The sequence below is a fragment of the Callospermophilus lateralis genome, chromosome 18 (assembly GCF_048772815.1).
Source record: "Callospermophilus lateralis isolate mCalLat2 chromosome 18, mCalLat2.hap1, whole genome shotgun sequence".
NCBI lineage: Eukaryota > Metazoa > Chordata > Mammalia > Rodentia > Sciuridae > Callospermophilus > Callospermophilus lateralis.
Genome location: NC_135322.1, coordinates 64,943,888 through 64,960,198, shown reverse-complemented (window position 1 = coordinate 64,960,198; position 16,311 = coordinate 64,943,888). Strand labels below are relative to the sequence as shown.

The window sequence follows — 16,311 nt, the reverse complement described above, 5'->3', positions numbered from 1 at the left end:
GAGGAAGGAAACACCTGGGCCAAGCTGCACAGAGTCACCAAGGTGCCAGCTCCTCAGGATGCACAGGCCCAGGGGACTCTCTCAGCCCAGCTCAGTTGCAGCTGCTGTCGCAACCCCAGGCCCGAGTTGCGCTCACTCCAGCACTCCAGGCTCGCTGTGACGTCCACAACGGGCTTTCTGCAAATGTCTGTGTCTAGCCCTAAAGAAGTACAGGAAAACGATTTTCACATCCGTAGAAAAGCACCTGTCGGCGCATAAAAGGGAGCCTCATTGAGCTTTGCTCTCCACACGGCACCTCAGCATCCACGGCTCCCTCCCCTCCTCCAAGCAGCTTCAAGGTCACAACTTCATGTCACTGCCCACAGAATGGAAATCACACAATATCTGAATTTATGGCACACTGACATAAAATCTATGAATTCACAGAAGTTAACAGAAGGGGGAAAAGAATGCCCACTTCAGAGAATCCAAGACCATTTTCTTTATCCTCAAGTGGAGCACCACTGCTGGATCAGATTCCAACCAACCTCACAAACAAGTTGATTACAAGGATTAAGCTCTAACTTCAAAGAAAACGGGACTTTTCTTCTCTTTTTTTTTCTCCTTGAATTTATTTAAAGAATTTCATCCAGGTGTAGAATCTGAAAATCTGAATCTGAAATGCCAGCCAAGGCTGGCAGTACTCCACCACCTCTGCATTCCAAGAAGGGAAAAGAGTAAGTAAATAACTCTGTTGATAGCAGACTGGTCCAGGCCAGTTTTAACTAGAAATTACCAACAAGCAGAGTGAACCTGTGTGTGCAAAGGGCTCAGTGGTGCATGCTCCTGGCTGTAGGGTCTGGGCCACATACACACTCTGCAAATGAAGGACGCGTGGCCTCCCAGGGGACAGCTGCTAAAGCAGCTCCAGAGGCCTCCTTACATCTCAAAGATCCCCATGGACCTGCCTTCATCTGTGAGATTACACACCCAGTTCTCAGTAAATCTAAACCACACAACAAGCAGTGGGCCCAAGGAATTATAGGTATTTTTAACAGCATTTGACTTAAGACAAGCTACCTGGGCGAGGTGGCACTTGCCCGTAATCCTAGCAGCTCCAGAGGCTGAGGCAGGAAGATCATGAGTTCAAAGCCAGCCTCAGCAACTGCGAGGCACTGAGCAACTCCGTGAGACTCTGTCTCTAAATAAAACACAAAATAGGGCTGGGATGTGGCTCAGTGGTTGACTGCTCCTGAGTTCAATCCCCAGTACCATAAATAAATAAAGAAAGAAGACAAGCTGATCTATATACTTCTTTCACTTTAAATATCTGAGGTCCGAAATAAACAATTCATAGAAGTACCTTATTACTCAAAGGTCAACCAATTTTTACCTGCTTTGGGAGACATTTCCACACTTTGCTACCCACATCTTCAATGTAACTCCCATTTGATGAAACGTGTCTACACATTAGTGACTTTCACTATGTCCTGGGATGGAGTTCTAACCTATCCTAAAGTCTCAGCGAGCATGGACCTGGTCACCACCACACCTGCAGGACCCTGGATCTCACTTCCTGTCTTTGTTTTGCAGGTGAATAAACCAGACCAAGAAGCAGCTGCACGGCTTTGCTGAGCATGTACGCAGGGTGACAGTGACACCCAGAGTCCTGCACACCTTGCCCAGTAAGATGGAACTCCTAAACAAGGCGCTCAAGGCTGAACCACAGCTGGCGCTCCTCCTTCTCTAAGCTCCTCCTCACATGGGGTCAACTCCCTCCCTAGCCCAGACAAGACCACCACCAAGCACTGATGGTGGGATTCCAGTTACAGATCTGACACCACTCTCCCTGGCTCATGAGGTCAGCCCGCCCCAAACACAAGAGCAGGAGCAACGGAAGCCTGGGGCAGCCATCCTGGGAACAAACGCACAAGGCTCTCAGGGCAGGGGCTGCTGTACCCTTCTGTTTCACCCTAGAGCAATAAGCAGAGGTGACGAGATGCAGGCCAAGGTGGCAGCCACGGGAGAGACACCACCATGATTTCCTGGCAAGAGCCAAGGAGGCTGAGATGCACTCCAGCACAGGGACAGTTGCCTGACGGAGCCTTCCCAAGCACCACCTGGGCACAGCACACACTTCTGACTCTGAACCCAGAGTCTTGGTCCATTCAACACAAAACATTTTACACAGTTTTAATATGACTTAAACTTTCTACGAACTCAACTATAAGTCTAAAAAGAAAATCATCCTTGCCTTTAATTTGAAACTTCCTGCTCACCATTCTGCAATATTCTCCCACCAGCTGGTATCTGTAACGTCAGCATAGCCCCTGGGCCAATCTGCACTAAATGAGCACAAACAGCAGTGCAAAGGGTCTTGTCATGGCTGACCATTTGGCACAAAATGTGTTACTTTATATGATATACAACTGTCCTTTTATTCCACCTTCACATTACATTTAGGATAGTCTATTAATTTTTTATTTATAATTCTTACTTTCTACACATCACATTTTAGAATACAGGGGTATTCCGAAAATTGTACTAAAAAGGTACTCGGTCCTTAGGTGTGCAAGCCTAAGAGAGACAGCATGCCAGCAGCGTCTGTGAGGAGAAAACATGGTGAGCTCTGCGACACCCACCTCAGAGAAACTCCAGCAATGATGCTCACCTCGCAGTTGGGACCTGAGAGGCCAAGATTCCTTCAGTGCCAGCTGCAAATCAGGGCCACCAGGCAGTGCAGCAAACATACCAGGGAGGCACGTGAATCCACAGCCCAGTAGGTATCCTCAGAGCTGCCCCAAACACACCAGGACAGGTGAAGCCCTGACCTTCCTGAGCATCTCTGAGCATCCCCAGGCCCCTCCTCTCCCTTCCCACACTCCCTCAGAAGTCCACAGAGCACCTGGTGTTGCTCTGGCCACCAGCACACAAGGGCAAGGTGGTACAGCAGCCACTGGACATGCCATCATCAAGGCCACTACAGCTCTTCCAGGTCATGGCTCCTGCTGTCACCCATTAACACAGGGCAGGAGGCTGCTGTCTTTCCATGGACTCAAGAGAACAGCCCTAAGTAGGAGGATTCCAAGCCCTCACCAAGTACAAAGACACAACTTGCCCACTGCCACAAACATGACTTCTTCTTAGCCAGCTGTGAGAAAGGGCACCAATGCCAACAGGACTCATGGTCACTGATGCCCAGAGCCTGAGTCTTAGCTCACCTCCTGGCACACTGCCTGGGCCTGCAGAATACAAGCAGGCGGAAGACCTGAGACATCTTTCCAATCCAACCAAGTTACCCACAGAGCTTCAACACAGTGCACCAACTGCTTCACAGGTCTCTAAGATGAGGGTCTAAATATTTTCTAACAGGCACAATAAAAGCTACAAATTTGAATGGAAAGTTTATAAACATAAACTCTGTAGAAAAAATATCTAAAAGACCAGTCAGATAGAGATAGAAAAAAGCAAATGTACGTCTGCAAATTTTGGTAGTTAGGTACACAGAAAAGATATATCAGCTTTATGTCAGACAGAAAAGCTCCAGAAGGAGCCTGTATTTGGTTTTGGTCTAAGTGAAATCAGCAGCTAGGAACCACGGAGTCAGATACCCAGTATCTATGGCAGACGAAGTAACAACCGGAGCCCGGGCAAGGACCTGAGCGTTTTTCCCACAGTGGCCCGAAGCTCCTCTGTCCTTACCATCGCACTTTGTTGCAGGTCTGAGTGGCGCCAAGTGGAGAGCCCGCCACCATGGGGACCTGGATAGGGCTATGCTGTTTGTTGGTGACCAGGTCCAGCTTCTCCTCCAACGATTTGCAAGTAGCTTCCAGGGCTTGCAGCTTGGCCTCAATACTATCCAACCGTAAGCATATTGTCTGGTTTATGGAGTACAGGAAAGACTGGAAGTGAAGAAGAGAAACTTTAGGAAGGATATCCTCAACTATGAGAAGGCAGCTCTAAGAACTCCAAACCGCTACTGCGGGATGGCAACGTTCCGGTGGCAGACCACCCCTACAGTGGGACTGGCTTTACAGGCACACTCCAGAAGCATGTAACAAGTGCAGTCTTCTGCACCAGAAACACGACTCCCTGATCATGGTTTTACTCCATGTGCAGTTGCAATTCTCAGTTTGCACAAACCCATGTAATAAACAACATATGGGGTCCTTAACATGTTACTGTGTTAGTAAGTTCACATAGAAAGCTAACAATGAAAACAGATTGCATGTAACATCCGAAAGGTCCAAAAACCACAAGCCCTGCATACCCATATCATGCCAGCTGTCCTGAAAAGATGACTGATGCAGTGTGCTCTGATGTGAGTCCAGTCGCCACCTTCCTGTGGAATTTTGGAACGGCAAGCCTGCCACCTGGTGGCCACCACAAGCAGCACCACATGTCTTGAGGCCAACAAGTCAGCACCACCTTGCATGGCTCCACACCCAGAAAGGATAGACACAGGACAGGCAGGAGGACTCTACTCTCCACCAGCCACCCTGCTAGGAGCCACCAGCAACAGAGATCCCCAAACTGGAGCTCAGGTGCTGGTTAGTGGCAGGGCCCCAGTGGTCAACACTGAAAATAGCGAAGAATGGGAAGAACATGGTCTCGTCTCTTCCCTCTCCTAGTTGGCCGTGACTGAAGGCTTGAGTGCCCAAGTGGACACACTGGAAGGGAGGAGATAGGCCAAGAAGAAGCAGTGATTGCCTCCAGCACGTGGGTCCTGGAGGCACAGGTAGGTGGAAGGGCCCACATGCTGGAGGCAATCATAGAATACCAAAAGTATAGCAGTAGCATACATTGTGTCACACTCCTGATATCAAACCTGAGTGAAGAGAACCAACACTCTTGACAGAGCACCTTCGACAGGCTGAGCTGCTCTGAAGAGCATGTGCCTCTGCCTCCTGCCCAGGTGTGCAGGAAGTGAGGAGCTCCCGCCATCCACACACCTCACTTCCACTCAGCCACGCTCCCTGCAAGACTCCACTCAAGAGTGCACTGTGCAGGAGCTAGGCTGTGGCTGCAGTAGAGCTCTTGCCTAGCAAGCGTAAGGCCCTGGTGCAACCCCCAGCACTACCTAAAAAAGAGTGCACTGTGCAAAGGAAAAGGCCTAGAAACTGTTGAAATCCATCCCAATGCCAACTGCTCTCTACTGGAGCAGGCGCTAAAGCAGTGTCCAAGAGGAAATAAGCCATGGGCATCAGGGTCCACCCCCAACACGCCATCACCAATGCAGAAGCAATGTCAGTGTAAGGGGAGACAGGCATCATCATGGGCACCAACTGTGGCTGAATCCTTGACATAAAAGCAACCCCACTCTTTTTTATAATTTGAAGACATCAAATATCTGCCTCCCATTCTTTCAACATAGTAAAGCCACATTTTTTTAATTCTAAATTATAAATAATTCTGCCTGGGGTTTTGGCAAAAATCACTGTGACACAGTAATAAAACTACTTACCAAAGAACAAAATGAAGAAAGAGTAAGAAAGAGTATTTTTAAATATATCTCTTACATGGAAGCGACAGTGGCCATAAACAGCTCAAAACTTCTCATTAACAGCGCAGGGCCCTGGCTGGGCCAGCCTGGGCTTTTAGCAGCACAGCAGCCTATGCGTGTGCAGCAGTGCCCAAGGACGACCCGGCCTCCTGCCTGTCCAGGACCTATCTGCGGCACACCAGAACTGAGGTGGCCTGCGTTGCTTTTTACTTTAAGCATTTCAACATTATCGACAATGAATGTATTTTTTGTTACAAATTAAACTGCGCTTAAACCCCAGACCCTTTATTTTAAAATAATACAGGGGGCTGGGGATGTGGCTCAAGCGGTAGCGCGCTCGCCTGGCATGCGTGCGGCCCGGGTTCGATCCTCAGCACCACATACAAAGATGTTGTGTACGCCGATAACTAAAAAATAAACATTAAAATTCTCTCTCTCTGTCTCCCCCCCTCTCTCTCCCCCTCTCTCTTTAAAAAAATAAAAAATAAATAAAATAATACAGTGTTACTAACATAACCACCTTCTCTATTTGTCAGTCTGAAGTAGAAATCTCACTGGGAATGTATATCTAAACTATCCATTTAAGCTCAGACTCCTTGGTAACAAAATGAAGGGAGCATTTCTACACAGATACAGCATGGGTAGAGGCAGTGTGTGAACAGGACCACTTTCCACATCCACCGCTCTCAAAGAGCCTCACACAAGCCTCTGACGCTGCAGATGCTGGAACCAGACAGGCAAATTCAAAGATCCAAAAACAGTTTCTTGAGTGAGTCCAACTTCAGGATGTGGGGACTTAAATGACAGACACAAAAGCCATCTGTCACCAACAGGCAGCATGGCCACAGCGCTGGTCATCTTCCCCCGTCTAAAGCAGGCCTATGGATCCACAGGAAGATGCCTCAGTCTAACAGCAGTTACTCTCTCCAACTAAGAAATGGCCTTATGCTCTTCTGTAGTGGGCTGAATAATGATTCCCAGAAACAGGACGTCCCAATTCCCAGAACACATGAATGTGGCCTTCACTGAGAAAAGGGTTTGTGCAAAAGTAATGAAATTGATGAAACCACCCTGGACTAGATTAGGGTGGGCCCTAAACAGAGGCTGCAGTGATGTGGGCAAGAATGGAGCCTCCCAGAGCTGGAAAAGGGGGCGGGGCCCTGCCCACACCTTGATTTTGAACTTCTAGCTTCCTGAAGTATGAAAGAATAAACTTCCGTTGTTTCAAGCCACCCCATTATGGCTCAAAACACTTAGGCACAATACACATAAAGATATGCATACTTTTACCTTTATAGAGGGATCCTGGCAATTGATTTCTAGCCGCTGGCGTTTCAAAGCAGGTTCATCTTCATCTGTCACTACATGATTCTCCAGGACAACTGAAAAATCAATGGCGGACACAGACACTTTAACATGAAAAGTTTTCTAGAGGTCTTTTAACATGAAGACAGTACACAGCACTGACAGCTTCACATTTTACTGGTGCAATGTAAAGTCTCAGGCAACTACCCAGAGCCTTCCTTAAGCCCAAAGAACACTGAAGACACCTAGGCAGGTCCTTCCTAACCTGCGGTGACCCTGCCACCCAACTGTAGGCCTCCCAGCCAGTGCTCCCTGAGCACCTGTGTGAATGCCGACAGGCTTAAACCATTCAATTACATTTCTTTCCAACCTTAAAATAAGGTTTTGTCAGATATCTATAATTCCAAATCAAAAAACCGGGTCAGCCTCAACACACTGCCGTATGCAGAAGCCCCCCTCCACAGTGTGGCTGCAGCTGGGAGCAACCCACCAGTAACTGGTCATCACAGCCTCCCTGGGGCTAAGCAAGTCAACCCAAATTCCAGGCCTACTACCACACCCCAACACCCTTCCTCACATCTAAAATCAAGTACAAACAGTACTGCAGATAACCACAGAGGCAAAGGCCAAAACCATCCACCACCACTCCATTTCTGCAAACCCCATTTCTATCTATCTCACACTTCCAGTCCTCTTTCCAAAACTACTCAATCTTCAGCATTCACACTGTGCAATTACAGGTGGAAGTTCACAGTCCACATTTTATTGGGCTTTATGCCAAGAGCACTTGCTCACTTCACTGCAGGTACTGCTGGAAACCCCCAGCGCCCCTGGTGTACTCCTCTGACCTCTTTCTACAGGTTCACATGTGACACGTGCTCATAGGAAAAAGGGGCAAGGACACCTAATTGCAGTTTTGTCTGCACCTCTCCTCATCTCAGCAATACAGGGACAGCGCTCTGGGTTACTGTCTTTGATGCACTCTGAATAGAAATGAGTGCCAGTATGTAAGAACACATGTCATACACGCAACATGCCACAAACACATTACAAGTACATATATGCATACACGTGAGCATATTTACTGTGGCACTTCTTTTTTTAGTTATCAATGGACCTTTATTTTATTTATTTATATGTGGTGCTGAGGACCCAACCCAGGGCCTCACACGTGCCTGGCAAGCACTCCCCCACGAGCCACAACCCCAGCCCTTACTGTGGCACTTCTGACAGCCAAAGGCCACAAGTCTGAAGCTCACAAACGGAACCACCTGTGCACAGCCTGCAGACCATCCGCCCTCTCTGGAACACAGCCACACTGTGCAGTCAGGTGGGTGAACAGAATGGCCCTCGTTCTAGTGGCGCTGACTGACCCCAACCACCTCTCTACTACCACCAACCACCAACCCCATCGACCACAGACACCCACTGCTATCCTGTCCAGCCCTCAGATGCCACCTTGCTTAGAAAGCCATTCCCAGAAGAGCAGGAACTCACAGCCATTCACACTGTGACCCCAACAGTCAGAGAGCCACCCCTGTAATGGACCGCTCCTCCCTGCACTTTCTGCACAGGACCGCTGCCTGGGTATGTTCAGAACACAGTGCACAGGCCTCTCGGTCCCACCGCCCCCTACACATGCTGAGTACTCCTCCCAGACCTCAACAGCAGGGAGAGCACCCGTGCCTTCAGGCCTGTGCACTCTAGATGACCCCCCTCAGAACTCAAGCGCCAAGGGCTCCAGCAGGCCTGGGGCCAGGGCAGTGTGCAGAAGCAAGGGGTCTGGAGCCAAGGACCAGCTCTCATGGAGCCCAGAACTGGCCACCCACTCAGCTTCTGCACACAACTCCAGCCTTGCCGAGTTCTCACTTAACAAAGAAAAAAGGAAAGCCCGTGCCGGTGAGTGCCTGGTTAGTCAGGGTTCTTCGGACCTTAGCTGAAGCCTCCTTACTCTCACTTGAAAACTGGCAGCAAGGCCAGAACTGGGGGAATGGAGATAACCTGGTGATCTTTATTTAACCTTCTAAATTCCAGAAAGGTTCAGAGACTTGTCAGGGGTGACACAGCTGGTTCCTTTTTAACTAAAGAAATTAAGAATGAATGCATGCTGCTTGATAACACGGAATGCCTCACAGCTGCAAGCAAAGGTCAGCAAAGCCAGTATGTCACAGGCAGTGTTCTAGTTGGAGAAGACAGAGGTACACATGCCAGCGTTCCCACAGGACCTTTCTACCAGGAGTGGGACTGCAAGTGGCAGTTATTTTCTCTACTGTACTTTGCTATCTTTGCACACATTGCTCTTTACAATTATGCATGAATTACCTTCAGTATTAAACAACACGACTCCTTGTTCATTTTAAAGCCATCAGGATCAACTGGAACAACAGGCCTGATGAAATCAACGATCTTGCATACTTTCAGAAAGGTAAAATACAACATGTGGTAGGTACATGCAAGATCAAAGGAACCTAGAAACCTTTGACTTGAATATTACTGGGGGAAAAAAAAAAACTGGAAGAACAGACACACCACCTAAAAGCAGCTAGGCTGCCAGGACTCTGAGAGATCCTTACTTCTTCTTTCTTGACTGTCTTTCACACATTTTGGTCATGTTACACAGCATCAGAAAAACTAATACACATGCCCGATGCCAAATCAATCCAACTTGTATTTATATACTGTGGGGCATTCAAAAGTAATAAGAAGGTAATATGGAAAAGCCACAAAGCTCTTCAGTATGATTGTTGCTTCTCACTCCTGGGAATGTTCTAGATTGCATTTCCTAGTCTCAAGGAAGTTAATGGTACGCGTGTGGCCAAGGCATGTGAGTTAAATCAATGCAAGCACTCTGAGGCTAGCCCCACGTTCCCATATGAACTCATCCATGCTCCCTCACTTCCAACAGCTGGTTCCAATGCCCATAGCATCTCCACTGGCCACACCCAGGGCAGGCCTCGGCCCACCCTGCCTGCCAACTGGGCTCATACTGGACTGCCTATGTCTTAAGCTCTACAAGGATCACATTTTTTTGGTGACGGAGAATCTTAACCATGAACCTACTCTGGATGCAGACGTGGGATGCAGGGCATTTGCAGGGTGTGTGCACATGCTTCTGGACCAGAGGTGGCAAGCTCCAAGTGTAGACAGACCACAGGGCCTCTGCACACAGGAGGAGCTTCACAAACAGGCCAGGAACTACACCTCCCATCATTTAAGGAACAAGAATGTGACGCAACCAGGATGAAAGGGTCCCCAGCCTTCTCTGGGCATATTCTACCAAAAGATTACCTGGAAGGCAGAACTGTTGGAACTTTAATGTTCAAAGCTGCTAAAAACAGGTGATGAAACTTTTTCTTCACAGCATTGCAGTACGTACATGTGTTTTCTAAAGAAACAGTCATTCACCTGCCAGGTACGAATGGACATTTCTAAAACTGGTAGGTGTAGTGATGGTGCATCTTGTAATGAGTCAAATGACTGGGGAACAGCACCTGACGGCTGCTCTCACACCCCCAGCTCTGCTCTTTGAGCTCCTCCATACCACAGTGACTTCCAGATGGAGTTTCTCCAACTAACACCTCCACACCACGCAAGTGAGACAGCATACTTTCTCACAAGACTAAAACTGCTCTGAGTTCTAACATTCCTGAAGAATGGCCAGGCAACCAAGACACTCAGTGATAGTGCTCTTGTCACTTTGAGCCCAGCCAAGCTGCAAGCACACAATGGTACAGCCTACTAAGAACTCTTGTAGCATGAGTAAGTACAGGCACAGTTTCTTCAGAGGAGGCTCCTGTAATGCTGAGGGTCACCTCTATGAGAGGCCTCACAGTACAGTATCATAAAGAAAGTGCCTGCTTAGCAGACAAGAGGAAGGTAGTGCTCAAGCACTGTCAGCACAGTCAGTCAAGCTGTTCTGGAAAATCTTGTTACCAAAGCACTAAACATATATAAGCCAGGCACAGGGGCACACTCTGTGATCCCAGTGACTCGGGAGGCCAAGGCAGGAGGACTGTAAGTTCCAGGCCAGTCTGGGAGACTTAGAAAGACCCTCTCTCAGAATGAAAAATAAAAAGGGCTGGAGGTGTAGTGCCCTTGGGTTCAATACCTGGTAACAAAAAAAAGTTAAACATATTCAGCGATCCTGCTTTTGGGAACTTACCCTACAAAAACATTTGCTAAAACATAGGTGCAGGGTTCTTCCCTACATGACTGTACACAAAAGAAAAGCATCAAGTAGCATGGAATGGCCCTCCAGAGGGCAGAGCTCAACACACCAGGGGATGTCCACACATAGAACACCACGTGGCTGATAAAAGAAGAACCAGCCTCACTCACCCTCACCAACACACAGCTTCCACAGTCGCTCAAACTATCAACCTCTACACAGGGCAAGTTGGAGATAGAAAGGTGTGGAACACAAGAGCCACAGGCTCGCATGGTGGACCCACATGCCTGTCAGAGAGTGCACGCAAGGTGGCAGGATGTGCAGAGAGGGCAGGTGCTGGGCAGTTGCACATCTGGGAAGGACTTGGGGGCCAGAGTGGTCAAGTGAGTCAAGGAGAGCTGACTGTTCACCCACCATGACTTGAATTCTCTTTTTTAATTTTTTTTTTTTTTTTAGTTGTAGTTGGACACAATATCTTTATTTTATTTATTTATTTTTATGTGGTGCTGAGGATTGAACCCAGTGCCTCACACGTGCTAGGTGAGCGCTCTACTGCTGAGCCTCAGCCCCAGCCCCAGCCTCAGCCCCAGCCCCAGCCCCCATGACTTGAATTCTCATATGCAGCATGCGTCACTGTTGCCTCTGCTTAATTTAAAAGAAAGAAAACTATTGGAATAAAGAAAATAATATTTCACCTACTGTCCCACAGCTCTGTACCTGGATGATCAGGACTCAGGTCTTCCACTGCGATTTGAACCACATCTGCTAGGTCCTGTTCTGACATCATCCAGAAGGAGCAGAGAGGGGCCGGCCCACAAGCAGGGGTCCAGCTCACAGGGCGCTGGGTGTCTGTCACCTACAAAACAAAACCAAGAAAGCAGAGAGGAACATTAACAAGTATGACCTGTGAGCCAACAAACTCCCACCACATGTGCTGGGGAGCTCCGTACTGTGGGTCTGAACTACAGGATGCCTCCTGCCCGGACCACGCAGGGCCCACTCTGAGATACAGACCCAGCTTGGCAGCACCACTTGGGCTCTCTTCTCAAGGGCAGGCCCAACCCCACTGAACAGCCTCACTTTCCCACTCCACTCTGTGGTCACCTTCAAAGCCAGCTTCCTAGTGTGGGTTTGGGGAACCTCACCCCACCTGCCTCCTGCAACCTCCTGCCCTTACCTGCTCCCCACAGGCCTCAGCCTGCTCTGACTGCCACACCCCAGAAAGACAGTGTCCTAGCTGCACAGCACCACTGGTCTCCAATGTGACCTCTGGTCCCATGTCCAGAATGTCTCCTAAGCAGAGACATTCCATGCCTGCTCCCATACCACATGGCACTGGGATTAGGCCTCAAGAGACTTTGTTTTCCAAAAACAGAAATGAGGCCACATTATCCCAAGTACAGTCTATCAACTCAAATCTAAATAAGTAATTTCAGAAAGACTAGATTAGAAGGAACCCGAGCAAATAACACAATAGAATACAAATACAAAAAGGAGAGAAATGAATAAAATTTTAAGAATGTAAAGAAGAGAAATAGATGAAAAGGTTTTAAGAAAAGGTAGCACAGAAGAGAGTAAAAAAAAGACCCAACATGCATTTAAGAGGAGATTCTACAGGCGAAAACCAAAGCCATCAAATGAAATACTAAAAATGCAATACAAGAAAACTCTCGTGGGCCAGGGGCGGCTCAGTGATAGAAAAATATAAGGCCGCATCAACTCCCAGAAACAGCAACAGAAAAAAAGAAAACTCTCCCAGAAGCTGTTGCGGGGGCGGGGAGGGGGGGTAAATCACTAAGGTGGGGGATACATTCTAATAAAAATGTAAAAATGCTATTCAAAAATTTCTTTACACATCCAGGCAAAAGACTAAATGACTTAGTAATGGTAAGAAAATTAGATGCTGGGACTGGGGATGTGGCTCAAGTGGTAGCGCGCTCGCCTGGCATGCGTGTGGCCCGGGTTCGATTCTCAGCACCACGTACAAACAAAGATGTTGTGTCTGCCGATAACTAAAAAATAAATATTAAAAAATTCTCTCTCTCTCTCTCCTCTCTCACTCTCTCTTAAAAAAAAAAGAAAAGAAAAGAAAATTAGATGCTTACATCAGAACAGAAGAGAATGAACTAACATATTTACAATACTAAAGGAAAGGAAATGAGCTAAGAATTCTACACCAGACAAGATCACTCTCAAGCATAAAGGAACAAGCTGTGACCAACATGCTGCACTCAGTAGGTAGCATCCCATGAGCACTTCCTGAAGAACATGCTAAAAACAACTTCAGGACTCAACCCCTGGAAGAGACGCACAGGAGGTCAGTGGTGAGCTCTGGACCCACACGCAGGGTAGGCCCAGACAAATCCCACAAAGGAGACAGCACAGCGTGGATGATACCCGCTCCCAACACGGCAGAGCGGAACACCTAAATGGGAGAAAAATGGGAAGCCCATACCCAACTGTAACAATTTCAGCAATCATATTGAGCAGTAGTATTTACACTCCCTTCTGGGAATGCTCTGTGTACAAATGAGCGCTATTATCATTCCTAATGTCTTTAAGAGCCTGGAGAAGCAGGTACAGTGATACGAGTCAAGGAAACTCCTGGGGGCTAAGAACTGAAATCCAAGTACAAACTTCCATGCATGTTCATATACACTCCACCTCTGTCTACTACAGAAGTATGGAAACAGCAATCAACAGGTGACCACCTGCACCCTTGGAGCCCAGGTTATGGTGCCAAAAGCCGTCTCTCCCCTAAGGAGACCATGGAGACATGGAGACATGTCTGATTCCAAGTCTGAGGCAAGTAATACACAAGCTGAGCCTAGAACATCCTGCAATGTCACATCTAAAGAAAGACCACAGAGTTGTGTCAGAAAGACTCAGGGGCTAACGAGAAGAAGTCAGTCCTCCTCAAAGGGGGAACAAATTGACCATCAATAAGAATGATAGTTGCAATGGGGTTAAATAGAAATATTTTTAAATTCATTAATTTGGAGGGTACTGGGGAACTAAGCATAATTTTTTTAAAAAATAGTAATAATATATCAAGCGTTTATCCTGTTTTCCTATACAAATTGTGTCACTCCTCTGAACAGAATTATCACAGCAGAGAAATGAAGAAGAAATGGTCATCATTTTGCAATTCCTAATAATTTGGGAATCTGGACCCTGGAAAGGCAGGGCTGGTAATATCAAAAAAGAAAACCAACATCATTTGCCTCATTAGTGAGGAATACACCACTGCCCAGGTGGAAGCTCACCACACAGAACACTGGCTCTCAGTAACCTCCTGCAGCTTTTTTTTTTTTTTTAACATTTTGTTTTTTATTTTTTTAGTTGTAGATGAACACAATATCTTCATTTATTTATTTATTTTTATGTGGTGCTAAGGATCGAACCTAGAGCCTCACACCTGCAAGGCAAGCGCTGTACCACTGAGCCCAGCCCCTTCTGCAGTTCTAAAGAGACTGCTCCAAGTTATAGCGGTTTCACTCACTATTTTTAACTTTCTGATGGTTCTCACACACACTCAGTAGGAACCACACTCAAATACTGGTCTTTCCTGACCCTCTGCTGATGATGGGCAGCCAAGGTGTATACCCTGAAGGTTCCCACTGCTCTTGGTGTGCTAGGCTGCTAGCCAGGGTGCTCCGCAGGATGGAGCACTGATGCATTTTCAACACAGGACCTTTTCTTTTTGGTGGGAGTACCGGGGATTGAACTCCAGGCACTCGGCCACTGAGCCTCATCCCCAGCCCTATTTGTATTTTATTTAGAGACAGAGTCTCACTGAGTTACTTAGTGCCTCACTTTTGCTCACTTTGAACTCACGATCCTCCTGTCTCAGTCTCCTGAGCCACTGGGACTACAGGTGTGTGTCATCGCACTCAGCTCAACAAAGTACTTTACACTTAGGGTTGGTGTACTAGAAGTGACCCATGGCAAGTGGTGGAACAGCCATGCTACCCCTCACAGGAAATGGAGAGGTCCGGAGAACTTGCTGAACAACACCACAGAGATTCAGACAGCAAAGCAAACCCAGACTGGGGGCATGCCACAAATAACCCATTAAACCACAGCTGAGCGGTACTGGGGTGGGGAGTACCAGGGATGCACTGGTCAGCTTTTCACTGCTGTGACAAATACCTAAAAGCAACTCAGGGGAGGACAGGTTTATTCTGGCTCTCAGTTTCAGAGGTTCAGCCCACGGTCAGCTGGCTGCACTGCTCTAGGCCTGAGGGAGGCTGAACATCATGGTGGAAGGGTGGAAGGGAGGCAGGTTGCCCTGCCCACAGTGGCCAGGAAGCAGAGAGCGAGAAGCAGATGCACTCTTCCAGGACACAGCCTCAGTGACCTACTTCCTCCAACAAGATCCCCAGCTCCTACAGTCTCCACCACCTCCCATCAAAGCCATCAATTATTAATCCATCAAAGGATTGAACCATTGATAAGATAAGGGCCCTCATGATACAATCACTTTCCAAGAGGCCAGCCTGAACATGTCAGCACTGAGGACCAAGCCTTTCACACGTGAGCCTTTGGGGGACGTTCTAGATCCCACCATAATAAGAGGCGTGCAGAAATTAAAGGAGACTTCAAACATTAAACAAAAACAGTCAAAACTACAGGACTGAAGAGTAGAAACCTGGGTAGTGGAGCTCTAAAGACAGGTGCTGTCCCACAGAAGCAAGGGCGTGCCAAGAGCAAGGGTGGCCGGCCACACGCTCCTGGCCTGGGTAGTAATGGGGGCATGCGCGGCCTAGGAGGCGTCCTAGTCCACCTTCCCTCTTCTGATTTCTATGTCTGCATCATACTCAATAAAAAGGACATTTTAAAAGGGAAAATTCAAACAAACTAGGAAAAAATATTTGTTGCACACAGGCCAAAGAGCTAATTTCCTTCCTTCATGGCAATAGAAAAAAGGTCACAAGCCTACTCAGAGTGCACAGCACGTCATCAAGTGGCATCCTCAGCCTTCTGTGTGCCTAGTAATGCACAACACAAACGAAACACCATCTCTCCACAGGTGTGCCAAAGGCCACCCAGGAGATACTATGGTAGTCTCCAACCTGCAGTGCCCAAGGCCAGTGCTGGGACTGTCTTCGGCCATCTACCCGGTAACCAGCTCCAGGTACTGGGGTCAGACAGCGGCCACCCTGCTTGACCCAGGTGAGCCTCCAGGCCTAGTGTGTGATGGTGCTAACCCATGTCAGGACTTGAGGGAAGGTTGCCTGGCAGTCACACTGAGGATCCATACCTCACATGCCATAAATCCTGTCTTCTCTTCCAACCTAAGCAGCAAAGCCAAGACTAGCTAAGGGATAAACTACACTTCTTAATGAAGGCAGCA

At 47.8% G+C, this 16,311-nt stretch overlaps 1 protein-coding gene across 8 annotated transcripts in view; it reads right to left on the bottom strand.

The window, feature by feature from the left end:
* Positions 1 to 16,311, bottom strand: part of Banp (BTG3 associated nuclear protein) — an 84,794-nt gene that overhangs the window by 49,941 nt on the left and 18,542 nt on the right. For all 8 annotated transcript variants that reach the window (XM_076837604.2, XM_076837602.2, XM_077105657.1 and 5 more), the window contains 3 exons: positions 11,673 to 11,811; positions 6,773 to 6,864; positions 3,682 to 3,881 (listed from right to left, as the gene is read on the bottom strand). In XM_076837604.2, coding sequence (XP_076693719.1) covers positions 3,682 to 3,881; positions 6,773 to 6,864; positions 11,673 to 11,742 — 362 coding nt within the window. In that variant the 5' untranslated portion in view covers positions 11,743 to 11,811. The remainder of the gene's footprint in view (positions 1 to 3,681; positions 3,882 to 6,772; positions 6,865 to 11,672; positions 11,812 to 16,311) is intronic.